Raw genomic sequence first — 16,949 nt, 5'->3', positions numbered from 1 at the left:
CACACCCGAGCACCAGTCAGTCAGGTAGTGAGCCTATCCCCACCACCTGTCAGGGTTAGGGTCGTTTCAGTGTTACGTGTGTCCACCCCCCACCTCCACCCCGGGGCTCACACAAATTAAATAAACTAAGGTTATTCACGGGTGAAACGAACGAAAAAACTGCACAAACAGAAAATGGGGTCTGTGGTCTAAAAGGGGATAGGGTATGGTTAAATACCACTATCCCCCACTAAATCTACCAAAAGTGGTAGATAAAAAACAAAAACCCCTCAAAAAAAATAGCATTCCCCAAAACAAAAAGAAAGAACTCGCTGAGTTCTGGGCATTAATGTCACATTGAATTTTTTAGTAATGTATCATTTAATTATGTGATGTTGTTCTCTGCAGCCCTGCCTCAGTCCAAAGCTCGGCTCACTGTGAGAATATTCACGTCTTCAACAAACTCTCCTCACAATACGTTGTTCTGCTGACATCCGCTGGACAAACACAAAAAGCAGTTGGCTTCAGAAACAGGATTTTTAAATGAGTTACCGAGTTGTTAACCTGCGTTAACAAAGACGTGTTGGAATTGTGGCACTGTTGGAACTGGTAGAAGCACATATTAAGGCTCCTTAATGAAACACAGCAGTTTGCCACTTGCAACAACATTTAGCTGAAAGGCAGCACCTCATATGTGGAGTCATTTTATTATTTGATGCAAGATTATAATAAAATCAGTATTTCTGTGCGCTTTTCTTAGATATGAGGTTATATTATTATCAAAGTGATCAGCAGGAAAGATGCAGCAGCTGAACACTTGGATTTATCTGCTCAGTCTTCATCTGCTCAGTCTCATGTTTCACAGGTGCTGCTCATATCATTAGATGACAACTCAGTTTATTTCAGCCACCCACGAAACCTGTATACTGACACACAGACTGATTACTTAATTTTGATGATGATCATTATACCTGAATAGTCATGAAAATCCAGAATTCGGCATCTCAGAAAATTGATTGATTGATTGATTGATTGATTGATGACCGACCCCATGTGCCACACTCTCATCAGCTCTAATCAACCTGCATGGACTGCATTCGTAACATTTGTTTTTTCCTTTTAGTCCTTGAGTCTGCAGACATAATCTGTGGTATGGATCCCATTAAGGGGTTTGGTGATTTTTGACTTGGACTCTGGAAATCACACCTTCTGACAATACAAACAGCTAATCTGACATGCTGTGTAAATAAAAACGGATAGAGTTAGCTTTTGGGAGCATGATAAATAATAGTTTATAGACTGTGTCAATTTGTCAGTTGTTTGCAGTTGTTTGTCGTTTTTTGGTCGCGTTTTCGCTTCAGGAAACTTTCACTTTTCTTAGATTTGGGGCAAACGGTTCGCCGTAGTTACGTCAGCTTATGGAAATTGTCGGACGGAGTGGCAAGATGGCTACGGAACCAAATAAGACGGAGATCCTGACGATTTTCAAGAGGTTAAGATCTGTCCCTACCAACAAGGTAACCAACACGACGCCGGGGCTGCTTATCTGTGATTCTGTGGACTTGTTTTTTTTTTTTTTTTTTTTTTTTTATCGACGGTCGTCATTTAACGGCGTCTACCCGGTTGAGATCAGTTGGCTCCTGTTAGCCTAGCTACAAAACGGCTAACCGACCCGCTAAATGCCACGTAAATAGTGGATTCTATATAATTAATTACAGAAATCAGAGGGCTATCTCACAAAGATCACAGAGATTGGCTATCAGGAGCTACCGACTGCCGGTAAAGCAGCTAAACACGAGCCTAACCCAGCCTTAAAGGCCACGTAAACGGTTTGAGTCTGCAGACGAAGCTAACCAGTAAACCTGACCGGTAAGTAAAGCAGTTAAAGGCCACGTAAGAGGAAGCTAACCAGAAAACCAGCTCAGACTGTGAAACGGTCACGTTGAACGTCCACACTTTGGTGAAAATAGTGACATCAATGCATATATCGCGATACAGTAACGACGACAGCAGCTCCTCCATATGTTGCTCGCTAATGCTAACTATCTAAAGTAGTTGGTATGATGCTAGGCCTATGGTATGTGGCAGAGATGCTGCTGGTCGTCTGTTAGAGCCATACGGTCAATTAATCATATATTTAGGTCACACACATTCAACATTTCTTTGGTCATCCATCCTGAATAAGCCCATACGATTATCATTTTTTTCAACCAAATCTTTGTTCCTCTCTGTTCTTCACTCATTTTCCCGTCACGTGGAGCCTTGGCTGCTCTGACTCTCTGAAAAATCCCTGAAATGTGAGTAAATGTTTGTCCATCAGACAGGCTTCTCTCGTCGTAGATTAGTCATGGAAAATGAGGCCGGTGTGACTGTTCTGTAAGAAAAGTTGTAGCATAAAGTGTTCCAGTTAATTTGCCTTGGTTAGTGTGAGACCACCAGTGCACTGTTTTAAGTGGTCTAACCCTACAGCTATTTTTGTTGGCTTTTTTTTAATCTGCTTTGATGATCGATTGTGATTATCCACAAATTAATAGTTTTTGAAGGAAAGAGTCTCCATTCTCTAAATCTTTCTGTCCCCCCCCCCTTTGAACAAGCTGAAAATCTGCATAAATCTGCATAAATCCAGAGATTTGATGATGTCGTCTTTCAGAAACAATAATTAACTACGTTTTATAGACTACATAACCAATCTATTGTTAGTTACAGCCCTAAAGGAACTAAATTAATGATTTAGTCAATGCAATATTATTAATAATGTCATCATTTCAGTACAATATAAAATATGATGGCAGCCACATAAAGATGAATCACATTGGAATAAAAGTAAATCAGAGCTGCAGTTATTGATTACTGATGTTTCATTGATTCCAGCTCATCGGATTAGTTGTTTAGTCTGTGAAATGTGAAGATTTCTTGTTTTGCTTCAACAGTTCAAAGTTTTCACCAAAAATCCCAAACTATTAGACTTTTGAATGAGTAGCTCCACGAGAGACCAGCTAATGTTTAGCTGAAAATCCAGCTAACGGGTTAACTCCAGCTAGCATTTTAACTCTTGGCTGTTAGGGTTAGATATAAGGTAACCCTTACATCCTTTACATGTAAATTTATACAATTTACTTCAGTCTTAGCTGATCAGATCAGGGAAAACGTGTTGGACAACTATTAGCTAACAACTAACTAGTAACTCTTAAATGCTGCCTTGGTTTGCTGTGATTAGTGAGGAAATGCTAGGATTGTGTGTCAGAGAAACAAAGAGGTTGTCAATCTTGTTTCAACTGTTTAGTTAAGCAGGTTATGTGACACCCGGCGTTTGTGTGTGTGTCTGTCTGTCTGTTAGCAAGATAACTCAAAAACGCCTGGGCAGATTCAGATGAAATTTTGAGGGGATGTAGACTATGGTAAGAGGAAGAGCTGATTTCATTTTGGTGGCAATCCGGAAAGGATCCTGGATTCTGGATCACTTTGAATTTTTTAGTATGTTTTAGTATGTGGTCCAAAATATGATAAAAACATCATAGGTTAGTATGTCGTCCAACAAATTGGAACAAGGTGTCCAGATAGCTCAACTGGTTAAGAAGGTGATTCATAAACAGAACTGTGTCAGAGACGCAGGTTTGATTCCAGCTCATGATCCTTTACTGCATGGGTTTCCTGTTTTCCTCTCTATCCTTGGAGGAGGTCTGCACTCTGAGTGCTTTTGTAGTTTTCATTGTGAATAAAGTTGACAGGGTTAGTCTCTCTTTTCTGGACCAGACTGGCTGAGGTATGATGCTTGGGTTAGGGTTACATTACATTAAACAGCAGATTTTCAGCTTGATATTCTGGAAGGCATGAATGCCTTTATTTGATAGTTGAGGCAGGAAAAGAGGGATATAAGAAGCAGCAGCAGTCGATCCACTGACTCCAACTGGAACTGTCGACGTGGTTTTCATCATTACTGCACCACCAGGGCATAAAATGACAGTTTTATGAGAAACTGTTAAAAATGAGCTCTGTATGGGCTCTGTCTGGTTTCATCTTTCTTTCCCGTCTTCTAGTCTGTGATGGTAAACTGAATATATTGAACTGTTGATTGGACAGAATGAGCTATTTCAATGGGTCATTTTGATAACGGTCTGCTGAAGTTTGAAGTTGAAAATTTATGAGCTTGAGCTCATAAAAACTAAAGAAAATTCACAATTTTGCTGCCAAGGCTGCTTGAAAACCTGATCCAGTGTAGTGGGATGTTGTTATTTCACCCACAGGATCATTAGCAGACGAGTGCTGGTAAATCTCTTAGTGTCTGTGCTGTTTTTTTTCTTACAGGTTTGTTTTGACTGTGCTGCTAAAAACCCCAGCTGGGCCAGTATTCCTTACGGTGTGTTCCTGTGCATCGACTGCTCTGGGATCCACCGCTCTCTGGGAGTTCATCTCAGCTTCATCAGGTGTGTTTTACTGAACCTCACCTGTAACTGACAGCAGTTTCTACCTGTGAATGATGGTTAGCTACGGTCATCATGTGTGGCTCTCTGACAGTTTTAAAGTTTAGCCATCTGCTGTTGGGGCAGCAGTTCCACTACCAGGTGCAGTGAATGAGAAGAGAGTCAGAAGGAATGAGCCAAGTGATTTTTGACATGCTGAGAGTTAGTTGTTGCAGAGATTACTTTATGTTGTTACCAACATCTCATAACCCTTTCCTTGCAGATCCACTGAGTTAGACTCCAACTGGAACTGGTTCCAGCTCAGATGTATGCAGGTTGGAGGAAACGCCAACGCGGTAAGTTGGAACCGGACTGGCCAATCGGAGAAAGTTGAGTTTGTTTTGGTTTTTTTTCTTCTTCTTCTTCTTCTGCTGCATTTCAGCTGCATTTGCTCTGTCTTCTTCCTGTCTACAGACGGCCTTCTTCCGCCAGCATGGCTGCTCCACAAACGACACCAATGCCAAGTATAACAGCCGAGCAGCCCAGATGTACAGGGAGAAGATCCGGCAGCAGGCCAACACTGCGTTGTCCAAATATGGCACAGATGTGAGTCAAATGGAATCACATTGTGTAGTTTAACCCTCTGAGCCATCAGCAAGAGCTGGTAATAATATTATTCCCAAACCTCCATGGAAACAGAACAACCACTGTTGGTTTTTCTTTCCGCACAATAATCCTCAGTTAAAATCCTGCAAATCATTAAGAGAACACTTGGTTAGGGTTAGAAAAACCTGTTTATACCATTTTTACTAGTGCCCACATCTGGCAAATGTTGATGAGCCAACATTTACATTTTTACACCCTCTAAACCATGCTGCATTTATTAGATTAAACCAGTAGGTTTTATTTGTCTGGATTCTAGATACGGAATTGTTTACTGTTGAGCAGAGATTTAGAAATAAATCTTCTAGTGCAAGAAATGTGATGCATGAAACGCTTAAAATATCACAATTTTAGGCTTGGATTTAGTTGCCTTTCTTGACAGAAACTCGTTTTTTTTTTTTTTTTTTCAGGGACTTGTTTTTATGGTTTCTGGCTGATCATTAGTGTGTTTTTAATAAGGACTGTATGTCTTGGAAACCTCCCAGGATGTTAGGGTTCAGAGGGTTAAGACATTTTTTATAATGCTGAATTCATCAGACAGTACACGGCTTACTTTGCTAACCCAGCCAGGAGTTGGAGAGACTATTGTCACAAGTCTGAACCAGAGAAGAAACTGAGATTTACTGAACATTCAGTGTGATGTGTGTGAGGCTGAGGAGTCGAAGGAATTATGGGACTGCAAACTTCCTGACAGATAATATTGATTGTTTTATTCTAATTCAAGGATGAGAAGATAAAGATGTGAATTCCTTCAAAATGTATTTACTATAATTAGTAATTACCATCAGGCAGTTATAAAGACTGTAGTAATAATAATTACAAAAATACCCTGAATTGCAGCCTTTGTGCTGGTGATGTTTCAAAATTCTTTAGCTGAAGAAAACCCACAAAAACCTAAAATAAGCTACATTGATCATCAGATCATACATAAATCATCAGACTAGACATTAGACGTGATTAAAGTTTCATTAATGCTCATCTCTCATGTGGGTAAAAACTAACAGAAACGTTGTCCCGAGGATCGCTGATCATTTTTATCAGTACCATGTTAGCAGTTCAGAGTACGCAGGGTGTGTACTAATCACAGTAGTACATCATCAGTCATGATGTCACTGATCACAGGACCAAAGTTAGATCTGCAAACTCTGACCACGAGATCTGTAATAAAAAGTTGTTTTGTTGTTGCAGCTGTGGATCGACTCTTCTGTAGGAGGAACCGCTGCAGCTCCTGAGAAGAAAGAGACAGACTTTTTTGCAGAACATACACAGGTTGCACGGCTATCCATCTGTCTAACTATCCTTAAATAGCCTCACTGATTTGGGGTTTGTGAAGCGTATCTGAATGTGTATGAGAGAAATAATAATACAGAGGTATGTGTTAGGTTTTTGTAGGGTTAGTTTTGTTATGTTGCGTGCAAACATTTTTGGTGAAGATCTCTGTGAGGGATTAACCATATTTTCTGACAACCCACAGAGATTGTATCTAAAATTATAAGATTAGGGTTATGTTTTATTTTTTGAACCGGGTATTTGTTGATTCAACTATTATGCACATTTTTCTTTATCGAATGGTCAGAAATCCCAGGAAATGCCGAGATTTGCCTAGATTTATGCTGGTGGTGACCAAATTCGCACATTTAACCCCGATTATAGTTAAATGTGCCGATCCTTAAACACTGGAATTATTGTGAGTAGAAAGTGTATTGAAAATAAGCTTTAACCTATGAAGCTGTGTAAATAAGTGATTATTAATCATAATCTAATAGTGTCTGAACCTGCATTATTACTGCTGCAGTGTCTTATTAACCAAGTGCTGATTAGAAGGATAACGTCAGTCTGAACATTCTTTGTGTGTATTTTTTTTAAGCCTTAAATAGGGTTAACCCTAACTGAAGTTTTCACTGACTGTAAATATTGAGATGTTGGTTTTGTTTTTCTGTTTTCAGCCTAATAATGACTGGTGCATGGCGCCGATCTCTGACCCAGAGCAGAATGGAGCTGCTGTCAGTCCACAGCTGACGGACTCAACAGTTAAAGGCCAGGAGGACAACCGTGAGTAAGACCGATGGAGAACTTCAGCAGATCTGATTGATGGCTTAGGGTAAGGGTTAGCCGTAGGAGACGTTTGTTCACCCTGAAGGGAGTCCTCTGTGCGACATCTGTCTTAAGTTGGTAAAAAAAAGAAAGTTCACTATCTATTTCCCACCGTCACAAGGGTTGTGAGGCCGTTGTACATGCATGGAGCATGTTTGAAGGAATAAAAACATGCATTGAGTTGCATCATGGGAAATGAACAACATTCAGCCTCACATAAGTCCTGGTTTCTAACCCTGACCTTAAAGCCGTTTTAAAATATCAGTGGAATTAGTTTGGGCTTTAAATGAGTACAACTGGAGATTCTGCTGTGGACATGGTCGGGAATATTCTGTTTTGTAGCTTTCCATATTTTCTCTGTGTTTTTCTGCAGAGCCAGAAGAAGGACCCAGCATCGACGGTCTGAGCACATCGCCCAGAGCCTCCATCGGTCAGTATAGTCATTCATCCTCTGAGAGAAAAGGCACAGTCTTCCTCTGGTTGGTCTCCTGTACATGCAGTGTCAGTAACATCTGACAATAGTTATCGTTTCATTGCAGACATTTTCCTCATAGTTCCAGTCACACAAAGTCGAATAAAATCCTAAAGCACAATGAGATCATTATCAGCGCACACACCTCCTTTTTCATGTTTAATGCTCTGAGGTGCATGTTTAATGCAGGTAGGGCTATTTGTGTTATTAATTAGTCTAAATATTATTTTCTAAATTAACTCTGAATATGGCCGTAAGGTAGATTAGCTTTTTAAAAATGTCAAAGAAACCATCTATAAGAATTGTGGGATTTTAAAGGTTTTGCCAATCCTGGTTGAAGCGCAGTTTAAAAAAACAAAATCAACTAATTTTTTTATTTAAACTGCCCCCTACTAACCCTACTGCAGGCTGTGTTTTATACACACACACACACACACAGCTAGGGTTAGAGTTTTATTGTTATAACGATAAAAAAAGTAATTGCAGCAGAAAGTGTACACAGGTTGTTGAAACTTTTATGAGTTGATGTGCAGAAAAATGTGAAAACCTCAGTTATTTGTTTTATAATTTATTCATCTAAAGTATAAATTTTTTTTTTTTTTTGTACTCGTGGATTCCGGGTTTGTCCGTTTCTGTAAAATATGATCTTTTTTCCCAGATCTATGGTGATATAACTTTGTCTTCGGACGTTTACTTCCTTCCTCTCTACTTCTAGTCGTGTTTTTCTGTGTTTGTAGAGATGCAGGACTAACCCTAGTCCACAGTGAATAAGACTGAAAAGGCCCAAACAGCTTGGGATTGTGAGGGTTTATATTTTGCTGGGATTTTTGTTTCTTCTATTTCTGGGGTTAGTCGGTAAATCTGGTGTGTTTAAGGTGGTGGTGGTAGGATGTGGGTTAAAATGCTAGTCAAATGGTCTGTTTTGTATGTCTACAATTCAGAGACCAAAGCTGACATAAAGGAATTGTGTGAAGCTATTAATGCATGGACGGTTTCTGTTCAGACTAAAGTCCTAAAATAATTCAGTGATGGTTAACATAATTAGTTTTTCTAGTTTACGTGATGCACATCCAGGCAGCAGTGGATGGGCTCATCTAGTTGAGACCTCCAGAAATAGACGTTTTCTTTTTCTGCTACATGACGTCTGACTGGTTTGTCTCGTCCCGTACGTAGAGGACTCCATGCGTTTGTCTTCTCAGGAAGGCTGGACGCCTAAAGGTGATCAGAACGGCTGTGGTTGTTGCTTGATCTGTCTCTGCTCTGAGCACACACCTAGGTGGTAGTTGTGTGTTGTGCTGGTGTGAGTAGCTGCTGTTCCTAACCAGGTAATGCTTGGTAGAAATACTTCACTAAATGAGCTGCGTTGTTGGAAGAAAGCAGCCTTTATGGAGCTGCCTCACACACCTGCAGATAGTCATAGGATGGATGTTTAGCCGCCAACATTTCAGACGCAGAATGTTTCAACAGCTCACTGACGAATGACATGGAAGGTTCTAAAGGTAGATTTCTCCCAGCAAAAGTTTCCCTTCTTTAACCTTCCCACTTTGTTTTTTTTTTCCACCATGCAGCCCGCTCTGACTAACGCTGTGGTTTGGTGTCCTCTGTTTTTAACTTGGCGTCGCCGCAGCAGTAAAACCTCTCAGCGCTGTTTCTCTGCAGCTTTGCCCCGTTGCTTTCCTGAGCTGCTGTGCAGTGTCTGCTGTTTATTGGCTGATACTGGCTCATATCTTTCAGATTTTAACAGATCTCTGCTTGTGTTTCAGAAATGAAGCCTTCCATCATCGGGAAGAAGAAGCCCATGGCTGCCAAGAAAGGAGTGAGTTCTAAAGATCCAAAATTAAAGCTAGAGGATGTTTTAGTTTCTGCTTTGAGTCGTCATAATAATATCCACATCCAGAATGTGTTAACTGGAGCTGCAGTTAAAGGTTGTTTATCGATCCATCCGTTGATTAGTTTCTCCTCTAACGCTCTCTAACCCTAACCTTCAGTTGTCAGAAAAGGTGAAGTACAGAGACGAGGGTTTCTAATAACCATGAGGACGTCCTCAGATAGAGGTCCTGTTTTATCCTCAGTTTACTGTTATAGAGGATGAAAGAAATCAGAAAATATTCCCATTTAGGAATCATACAGTTTAAACTTTATTTACTGAAAGCGACTGAACAATTAGAGATTAAGAATCTGTAACTGGATTTAACATTCGGATCTGCTGTAAACGTGCAAACATTTCAGAGGTTAAACTGTTGGACGGAATGTGCAGAATAAAGTCCTTTCTTATGGTTTCAGGTTCCTATCAGACGTGTAGAAGCTGCTTTTGGACCACAAATGGCTGCTAGACTAGCTCACAAAATCAGATTGTTTTTCTTGAGAGGGACGTGAAAATATCCTACTATAAGTACTTTTAGATCCTAAAAGTTCAGACAGTACGTGATTAAATGACTTTGGGCCGTCCTGTTTGAAGGAGTCAGAGAGCTAATAACTTTATCTCTCTCTGCTCCCATTGCTCCTGCAGCGCTGCAAGTCCTAAACGTGTCATTAATATGTATCTAATATCTACAGAGAGACCTGGAACTCCTCCACTGTCACGATGGAAACACTTGAACTAAGATCAGACAGACGTTTCTCACGTAAACAGTGAAGAAAACTACTAGAATTCTGTAGTACAAGTCTGTGAATGTAACCACACTAACATGCATAACTGAGCTTCCGATGGTGGTAGAACATCGTCACACGGTCTCCTGCTGTTCTTCTGCTTCCCTTCTTCTGCTCTTCACCATTCTAATCTTACTACACTTTTTCCTATCCAACTGTGTCCCGTGCTGCAGCTCGGTGCTAAGAAAGGTCTCGGTGCCCAGAAGGTGAGCAGCAAGAGCTTCTCAGAGGTGGAGAAACAAGCACAAGTGGCGGAGAAGCTGAGAGAGGAGCAGGTGGCTGAGGCTAAGAAACAGGCTGAGGAATCCATGTAAGGAAAATGTTCTGAAGCTCATGAAACCCGACGTTCTCTGTAGAGGTTAGCTACCTACTAGTTACCTCTCCTTTTGTTGCTGCAGAGTGGCCTCGATGCGTTTGGCCTACAAAGAGCTGGAGATTGACAGGAAAATGGAGGAAAAGAAGATTCAGAACCTGGAGGGAAAGAAGAGGGAGCAGGCGGAGAGACTGGGCATGGGCTTCGGCAACAGGAGGTAACATCAGCAGGAGGTCCTGCTGTTAACAGCAGCAAACCAATTTCTACTCAGACCATCAGAGAAACATCAGTCTGGTCTAAATGTCAACGTCTGTTTCAGCGCCGTGTCTCACTCAGTGATGTCAGAGATGCAGGTGATCGAGCAGGAAACGCCTGTAGGAGCCAAGTCCTCCTCTCGCTCCAAACTGGACATGTTCGACGAACCTGGATTCACCTCTGGACCCCCAAAGTACGTAAAGAACCCACCCTTTAAAGTTCCACCGACTTTGCTGCTGCTGTACTTTGAACCGGTTTAATCCTGCTGCAGATACAAGGACAACCCGTTCACAGTGGGAGACGGCTTTGGATCTCGGTGGGACACTGATGGAGGATCTGTCTCCTTCACCACCTCTTGGGCTCTGGAGAAAGAAGACCCTAAAGAGGAGGTCACCATCTCCAGCATTCAGCCAATTGGAGAAAGGTACGTGCACTCTTCCAACCGAACGTCCACATCCTGGGCTGCTCTCACTTCTGATCCTTTCTGTCTAGGCTTCCCAGCAGAAGAAAAGCCGAGGTATCATCTCCAGTCTCTGAATCCAGTGAAGCCAGGCAGAAGTTCGCAAATGCCAAGGCCATCTCCTCAGACATGTTCTTTGGTCGGGAGAGCAGCGCCGAGGTGAGGAACCACCTCAGCTAGGAGTTAGTTGAGTTATCATTAGACTCAGTTACCGTATTTTCACGACTATAAGACGCACATAAACGTCTTAGATTTTCTTCAAATTGTGCGGCGCGCCCTATGGTGCAGTGCGTCCTGTGTGTGTTGTTGTAAGGCGGACGTAGACCAGGTGGTTTTTTCCACGCATCACCATCGCTGTTGATCTGTGACTCTATGCGTGCCCATCTCACAGCCGATGTGAAAAAACAAGTGAAGCAAATGAACTCTGAGCTTGCTGTCATTCCGGGAGGCCTGACAAAGGAACTCCAACCGCTGGACATCGGTGTGAACCGGCCGTTCAAAGTAAGGCTGCGAGCGGCGTGGGAGCGATGGATGACCGATGGAGACCACGGTTTCACTAAGAGTGGAAGGCAGCGCCGGGCGAGTTACGCCACAATTTGCCAATGGATTGTAGATGCTTGGGCTAACGTGTCTGCTGGCACTGTTGTTCGAGCTTTCGCAAAAGCCGGCATCATTTCCGAGGCGCCGCACGGCACGGAAAGTGACTCTGACAGTGAAGAAAGTGAACCTGGCATGTTTGATGGAGGTTTAGCGCAGCTGTTCAATTCAGAAACAGAGGATGAGGACTTCCATGGGTTTGATTGATGACGATTACCGGTAAAAAAAAATGTGAATACCAAACTCAGTTTTGCTCCCGGCTCTATTTTTAAATACGCACACTTGTGTGCTTGTTTGTGTTGTTGTTGTTGTAAGGCCGACGTAGTAGAGGACACCATGAGAACGTTAAAGGGGGAAGTGTGGGGGATTGTATATAAAACCCTCGCCATATAATCAGGTGCGCCTTATGTGTGTGTTAAATACAGTCATGGCACACATAACTGAGACTGCGCCTTTTGGTACAGTGCGCCTTTTGGTCGTGAAAATACGGTAGTTGAACCCTATATCTGGGGGTTAGGGTTACTGGTCTGGGGGAGTGGAGTCTCTCCAGCTGACTGGTCGCATCATTCATTCACTCCATTTTGTTTCTTCTTCTTTTTTCAGTACGATGCAAAGACGAGACTGGAGAGCATGTCTGGCAGCACCTCCATCAGCTCGGCTGACCTGTTTGGAGACGGCAGCGACCATAAAGGTAACCAAACGTTTTTACTTTAGGAGTCAAATGGAGTCGCTGGTTTCTCTTGAACATGTAAATCTGTAAAAATGCCACACTGACATATAATTTATATAATCAACATGGGTCCACTGTTCTTTGAAAACTTTGAACTGCACATTTGTTCAAGACTATTTTGAGCAGCGGATCAATACACAGTTTGTGCTTGAAGGTGGTCAACAGGAGGGAAGTGTCTCTGAAACATGTTTATACACTAACAGGGCTGTTAGACTGAGCTGAAGAAGCCGTCAGGCCCAATAGAAAGGAAAAAATACTTAATTACACGTCAATGTACACAAGTATTGGCAGCAAAATGTAAAGTATGACAGAAAAAGTCCTAGTTTGGTACATGAGTCTGCTTCGTTATCATCCCTGAGTTTATTAATAGAAGCATTAGCAGCATGAGAGTTTTCTATTCAGCGATAGAAGGTAAATCTGAGGAAAGAAGAAAAAAATAAATTCTGACACAGCTCTGTCTTCAGTCTTTCTAGAATTGTATTTTTTTTCTGAAAAATTTGATTATTTTATCAAAATGAAGCCATGTGAGAAGTTTAGAAGGAAGAATCAGAATCTGGTGGAGCTTTGGACTCCTAGAAACCACTGGTTTAAGGAACCGAGTGTTGCATTTTATATTATTGTTTCAGTTTATAAACTGTATCTGTTATCAGATTAGAAGAAAGCAGCAGAAAATGGAAGTCTCACATGAAGAACAGAACCTCAGCATGTATTTAGCTATATACACTGCTCAAAAAAATTAAAGGGACACTTTTTAATCTAAGTATTGCATCAAGTTAGTCAAACGTGGAATACTGATCTGGTCAAGTAAATCAGTGGTTCTCAACCCTGACGAGCTGATCATTGGAATCAGGTGTGTTGGAGCAGGGAAGCATCTAAAATATGCAGGACATGGGGTCCTGAGGAACAGGGTTGAGAACCACTGAAGTAAGTAACAGATGAGGTTTTTTTAGTCAGTTTCAGCTGCTTTGGTGTTCATAAAATTAACAACAGATGCACTAGAGGGGTAACAATGAGACACCCCCCAAAACAGGAATGAGTTTACAGGTGAAGGCCACTGATGTTTTTTCCTTCCTCATGTTTTCTGACTGTTTTTCACTAGTTTTGCATTTGGCTAGGGTCAGAGTCACTTCTGGTAGCATGAGGCGATACCTGGACCCTACAGAGGTTCCACAGACAGTCCAACTCCTCCAGGATGAAACATCAATGTGTGCCATTGCCAGAAGGTTTGCTGTGTCTCCCAGCACATTCTCAAGCGCATGGAGGAGATTCCAGGAGACAGGCAGTTAGTCTGGGAGAGCTGGACAGGACTGTAGAAGGTCCTCAACCCATCAGCAGGACAGGTATCTGCTCCTTTGTGCAAGGAGGACCAGGATGAGCACTGCCAGCACTGGTGGATCCTGCCAGTAGCATATGCTTGTCTCTTTTTTCAACCCCCGCTATCCCCCTCATCATTAGTGGTATTCTGACCACTCCAGCTACACCCACCACGTCCCTTCCTGCCACCCCGAAGCAAACCATCGGCTCCACTATGTGCTGCTCGTGGACTGTCATGGCGCACCGACCCGCTGCCGTTACGCACAGACGCAGCGGCACTTTCTGTCTCAGTGGACAACTGAACATCTTCATCAGAGGGTGAATATTCCTCTTCAGAATATGAGTAAGCCATTACTTGACAAAGTACTTTGTCAGCGTTGACCAGACCTCTCGGTGAGTTTTCTCGCTCTAAAATGTGCCGTCTTGCGCTCTGATACGCTCCGATGACGAGTCTCGTCTCCTCGGTTTTCAAACTCTGTAAACTCCAAAACTTTGAATGAAAACACGCCCACAACTGATGCTCAGATTGAAGTTCCAGATGTCTGCCATCTCCTGGTGTACAGTCCATGAGGCACACGAGGCAGTATATTTGAAGCTATGACTTGTTATGTTCAGCAGTGTTGCTTGTCGCAATATTGCGACTTTGGCGCTTAAAGGGTTAAATTGCAAGTTTTCCGAACCGACTCGTCGCCAATAAAATTAGCGACTAGTCGGTTCAGAAATTAGTTGAAATTGCCATCCCTAGAAGGAACGGATACCATTAGCTGGCACCCACGCTCACCTGAGGACATCCACCCACCTGTCCATTTTGAGTTGCTGCCAAGGAATTTCAGAAAGATGGACCAGCCTGCCACATCAGTTTTTCACTTTGGTTTTGGGGTGTCTTGAATTTAGCCCTCCTGGGGGGTTGATCATTTTCATTTCCATCAAACAATGTGGCACTTTTCATTCCTAACACATTAACCAGTCCATATCAATGAAAATGTCCAGTTTTTTCCCCCCACATTGAAATATGTTTTCAAAATGTTCCTTTTTTTTTTTTGAGCAGTGTGTGTGTATGTATGTATATATATATATATATATATAACTAACCCAAACCTAACCCTATAGCTGAAGCTGCAGATTTAATGTCTATGGGATAAAATCTCCTGTTAGTGGAGCCGCTAGAAGCTCAGACATGTCAGACTAAGAAGTTTGGAAACAAAGCTGTATTTAAGGACATGTATGTGGTTATTAGATGCTGCAGTAACTGTTTTTCTCCTTTAGGAAGGACGGCAGGCTTGGACAGCGTCCTCCCCTCCGGTCCCGACATCGCTCAGTTCAAACAGGGGGTGAAGACGGTGGCGGGAAAGATGGCAGTTCTCGCTAATGGCGTCATGAACACGATCCAGGTGAGACCTTGGAGTTGGATTCTGTTTGGTTCACGTCATGAACGTTGGTTGACTCTGTGTATGTTTATCTCAGGACCGCTATGGCTCCTACTGAGCACCACCAGAGGATGAACCTTCTATCAGGCGATAGAAGGTAGAGCCGACCAGACTGATGTTTGAACCAGAGAGCAAAAAGGATTGCATGGGAAAGACATCGTCCTCCACTTGGAGACACTTTTCCTGGAGGGAGATTCTGTTCTTCATTAGCAGACTCTTGACTTTTATTTTCATAAACCATCAGAGTCAGTTCTAATTTAGTGTCCGCCGTGTTTTTGGTCCGAGGTTTTCAAAAAGAAAAAATTATGTCAGAGTTAATTCTGCTCTGTTTTATTCCTTCTTCATAAATCAAAATGTTCATTTTGCTCCATATTATCTGAAGATTTCATGTTTGTTTTATTGTGATCTTAAATGGAAAGAAAGTGCAGTTTATATTTTTAGCATTATTTGAACAAGAATCCACGACGTTTGACCCACCGCTGCTCACTTTGTTCCGTTTTAATGACTGATTTTGGAGGTTGGTTCTGTTCAGGAGAAACACCAGAGCTTCTCAGATTTCATGGATGGTGTGAAATCCAGAACTGAGCTCAGAATTATTCATAGCAATCTATGCCAAGTTCTAATTTATAGTGAAATTAATTTGAACAATAGGTTTCTTCTGGCTGAAAATGACTTAAAAAGTTAAACAGAAGATGCTGAGATGTTAGTCAGTTTCTGCATTCTAGAATGCTTTAGAACACGGTGGAAATGGATTTCTCACAAACTGAGACCGTTTCTGAATGAATTTGGCAGTTTCAGTAGAAATGGTTCAGATTCATCCTCCACATCTGAAACAGCATCTTCTGTTACTAACCCTGACATTGTTTGACAAACCTCTTGGCCCAATCTAAATTTAGCATGAATGACTTTGGGTGTAGCTCCAGCAAACATAAGACACGGTGAAGGGAAATAAACCCAAACTGAGATAATAAACATCAGACGCCTGATGAAACAATAATCCTGTTCTATGCATCTTAAAATCCATTTCACTTTGATGAATCTCAAGTCTGCCTCCATGAACCTTCAGTTTACATCTACCTGCTCAGTTTCCAACATTATTTTGCTCGTCAGTGTTTTCTGAGTTTCACTGCCATGTACAATGTGAGTAAAAACAACCACCTGATGTGAACACGTGATCAAATCTGACATGGTGTGATGATCCAACTCCCCGTCCCACCCACCACCGTATGTTCTTGGCAGACTTCACATTCAACGAAGCGTGTTGTAGTTTTACTTTGACACATCAGTCGTGTTTTTCCTGGCGTGGCCATGCCTGTGTACGACCCACCCAACCAGAGAGCCTCCAGAAAGAGGATGGAAACTATTTATTTGTAGGCTACAAAAAGAAACTTATTCAGTATGTTAATAAAGGTGGGGGAAAAAATGCTCTTTTTCTGTCTCGAAAGGCTTCTTCCTCAGTTTTCCTGCATGCATGAAATCTGTCTGGTTATCGATCCTGTTAAAATCATGCATCTTAACTGGAGAAACCATGACTAGAAGTACAGAGAACTCTAAATCTCTTCTTTGTGATGAGACAATAAGAAAGGCATAAATTCA

General features: G+C 41.9%; 1 protein-coding gene across 1 annotated transcript; it reads left to right on the top strand.

The window, feature by feature from the left end:
- Positions 1–1,371: 1,371 nt before the first annotated feature.
- Positions 1,372–16,781, top strand: arfgap2 (ADP-ribosylation factor GTPase activating protein 2). The gene is made up of 16 exons (XM_022217129.2): positions 1,372–1,496; positions 4,285–4,403; positions 4,663–4,735; positions 4,854–4,985; positions 6,231–6,311; positions 6,989–7,094; positions 7,510–7,566; positions 9,372–9,424; positions 10,431–10,567; positions 10,656–10,787; positions 10,890–11,018; positions 11,097–11,249; positions 11,318–11,444; positions 12,486–12,573; positions 15,193–15,317; positions 15,391–16,781. The coding sequence occupies exons 1-16, from the start codon at positions 1,398–1,400 to the stop codon at positions 15,409–15,411; spliced, it is 1,632 nt and encodes a 543-aa protein (XP_022072821.2). The 5' UTR covers positions 1,372–1,397; the 3' UTR covers positions 15,412–16,781.
- The last annotated feature ends 168 nt before the right edge of the window (positions 16,782–16,949 follow it).

This window comes from Acanthochromis polyacanthus, chromosome 2 (genome assembly GCF_021347895.1).
Source record: "Acanthochromis polyacanthus isolate Apoly-LR-REF ecotype Palm Island chromosome 2, KAUST_Apoly_ChrSc, whole genome shotgun sequence".
In the NCBI taxonomy this organism is placed as follows: domain Eukaryota; kingdom Metazoa; phylum Chordata; class Actinopteri; family Pomacentridae; genus Acanthochromis; species Acanthochromis polyacanthus.
Note: the sequence above shows the minus strand (reverse complement) of the source record. Positions and strands in the feature narration are given on the sequence as shown.

What these genes read in the sequence shown, in the direction of transcription:
- arfgap2 (XM_022217129.2), top strand. Translation starts at nt 1,398, where the DNA reads ATGGAAATTGTCGGACGGAGTGGCAAGATGGCTACGGAACCAAATAAG. An exon ending in TTTTTGCAGAACATACACAG is followed by an intron (nt 6,312 to 6,988) that starts GTTGCACGGCTA and finishes TTCTGTTTTCAG; the next exon opens with CCTAATAATGACTGGTGCAT. An exon ending in TTCACCTCTGGACCCCCAAA is followed by an intron (nt 11,019 to 11,096) that starts GTACGTAAAGAA and finishes ATCCTGCTGCAG; the next exon opens with ATACAAGGACAACCCGTTCA.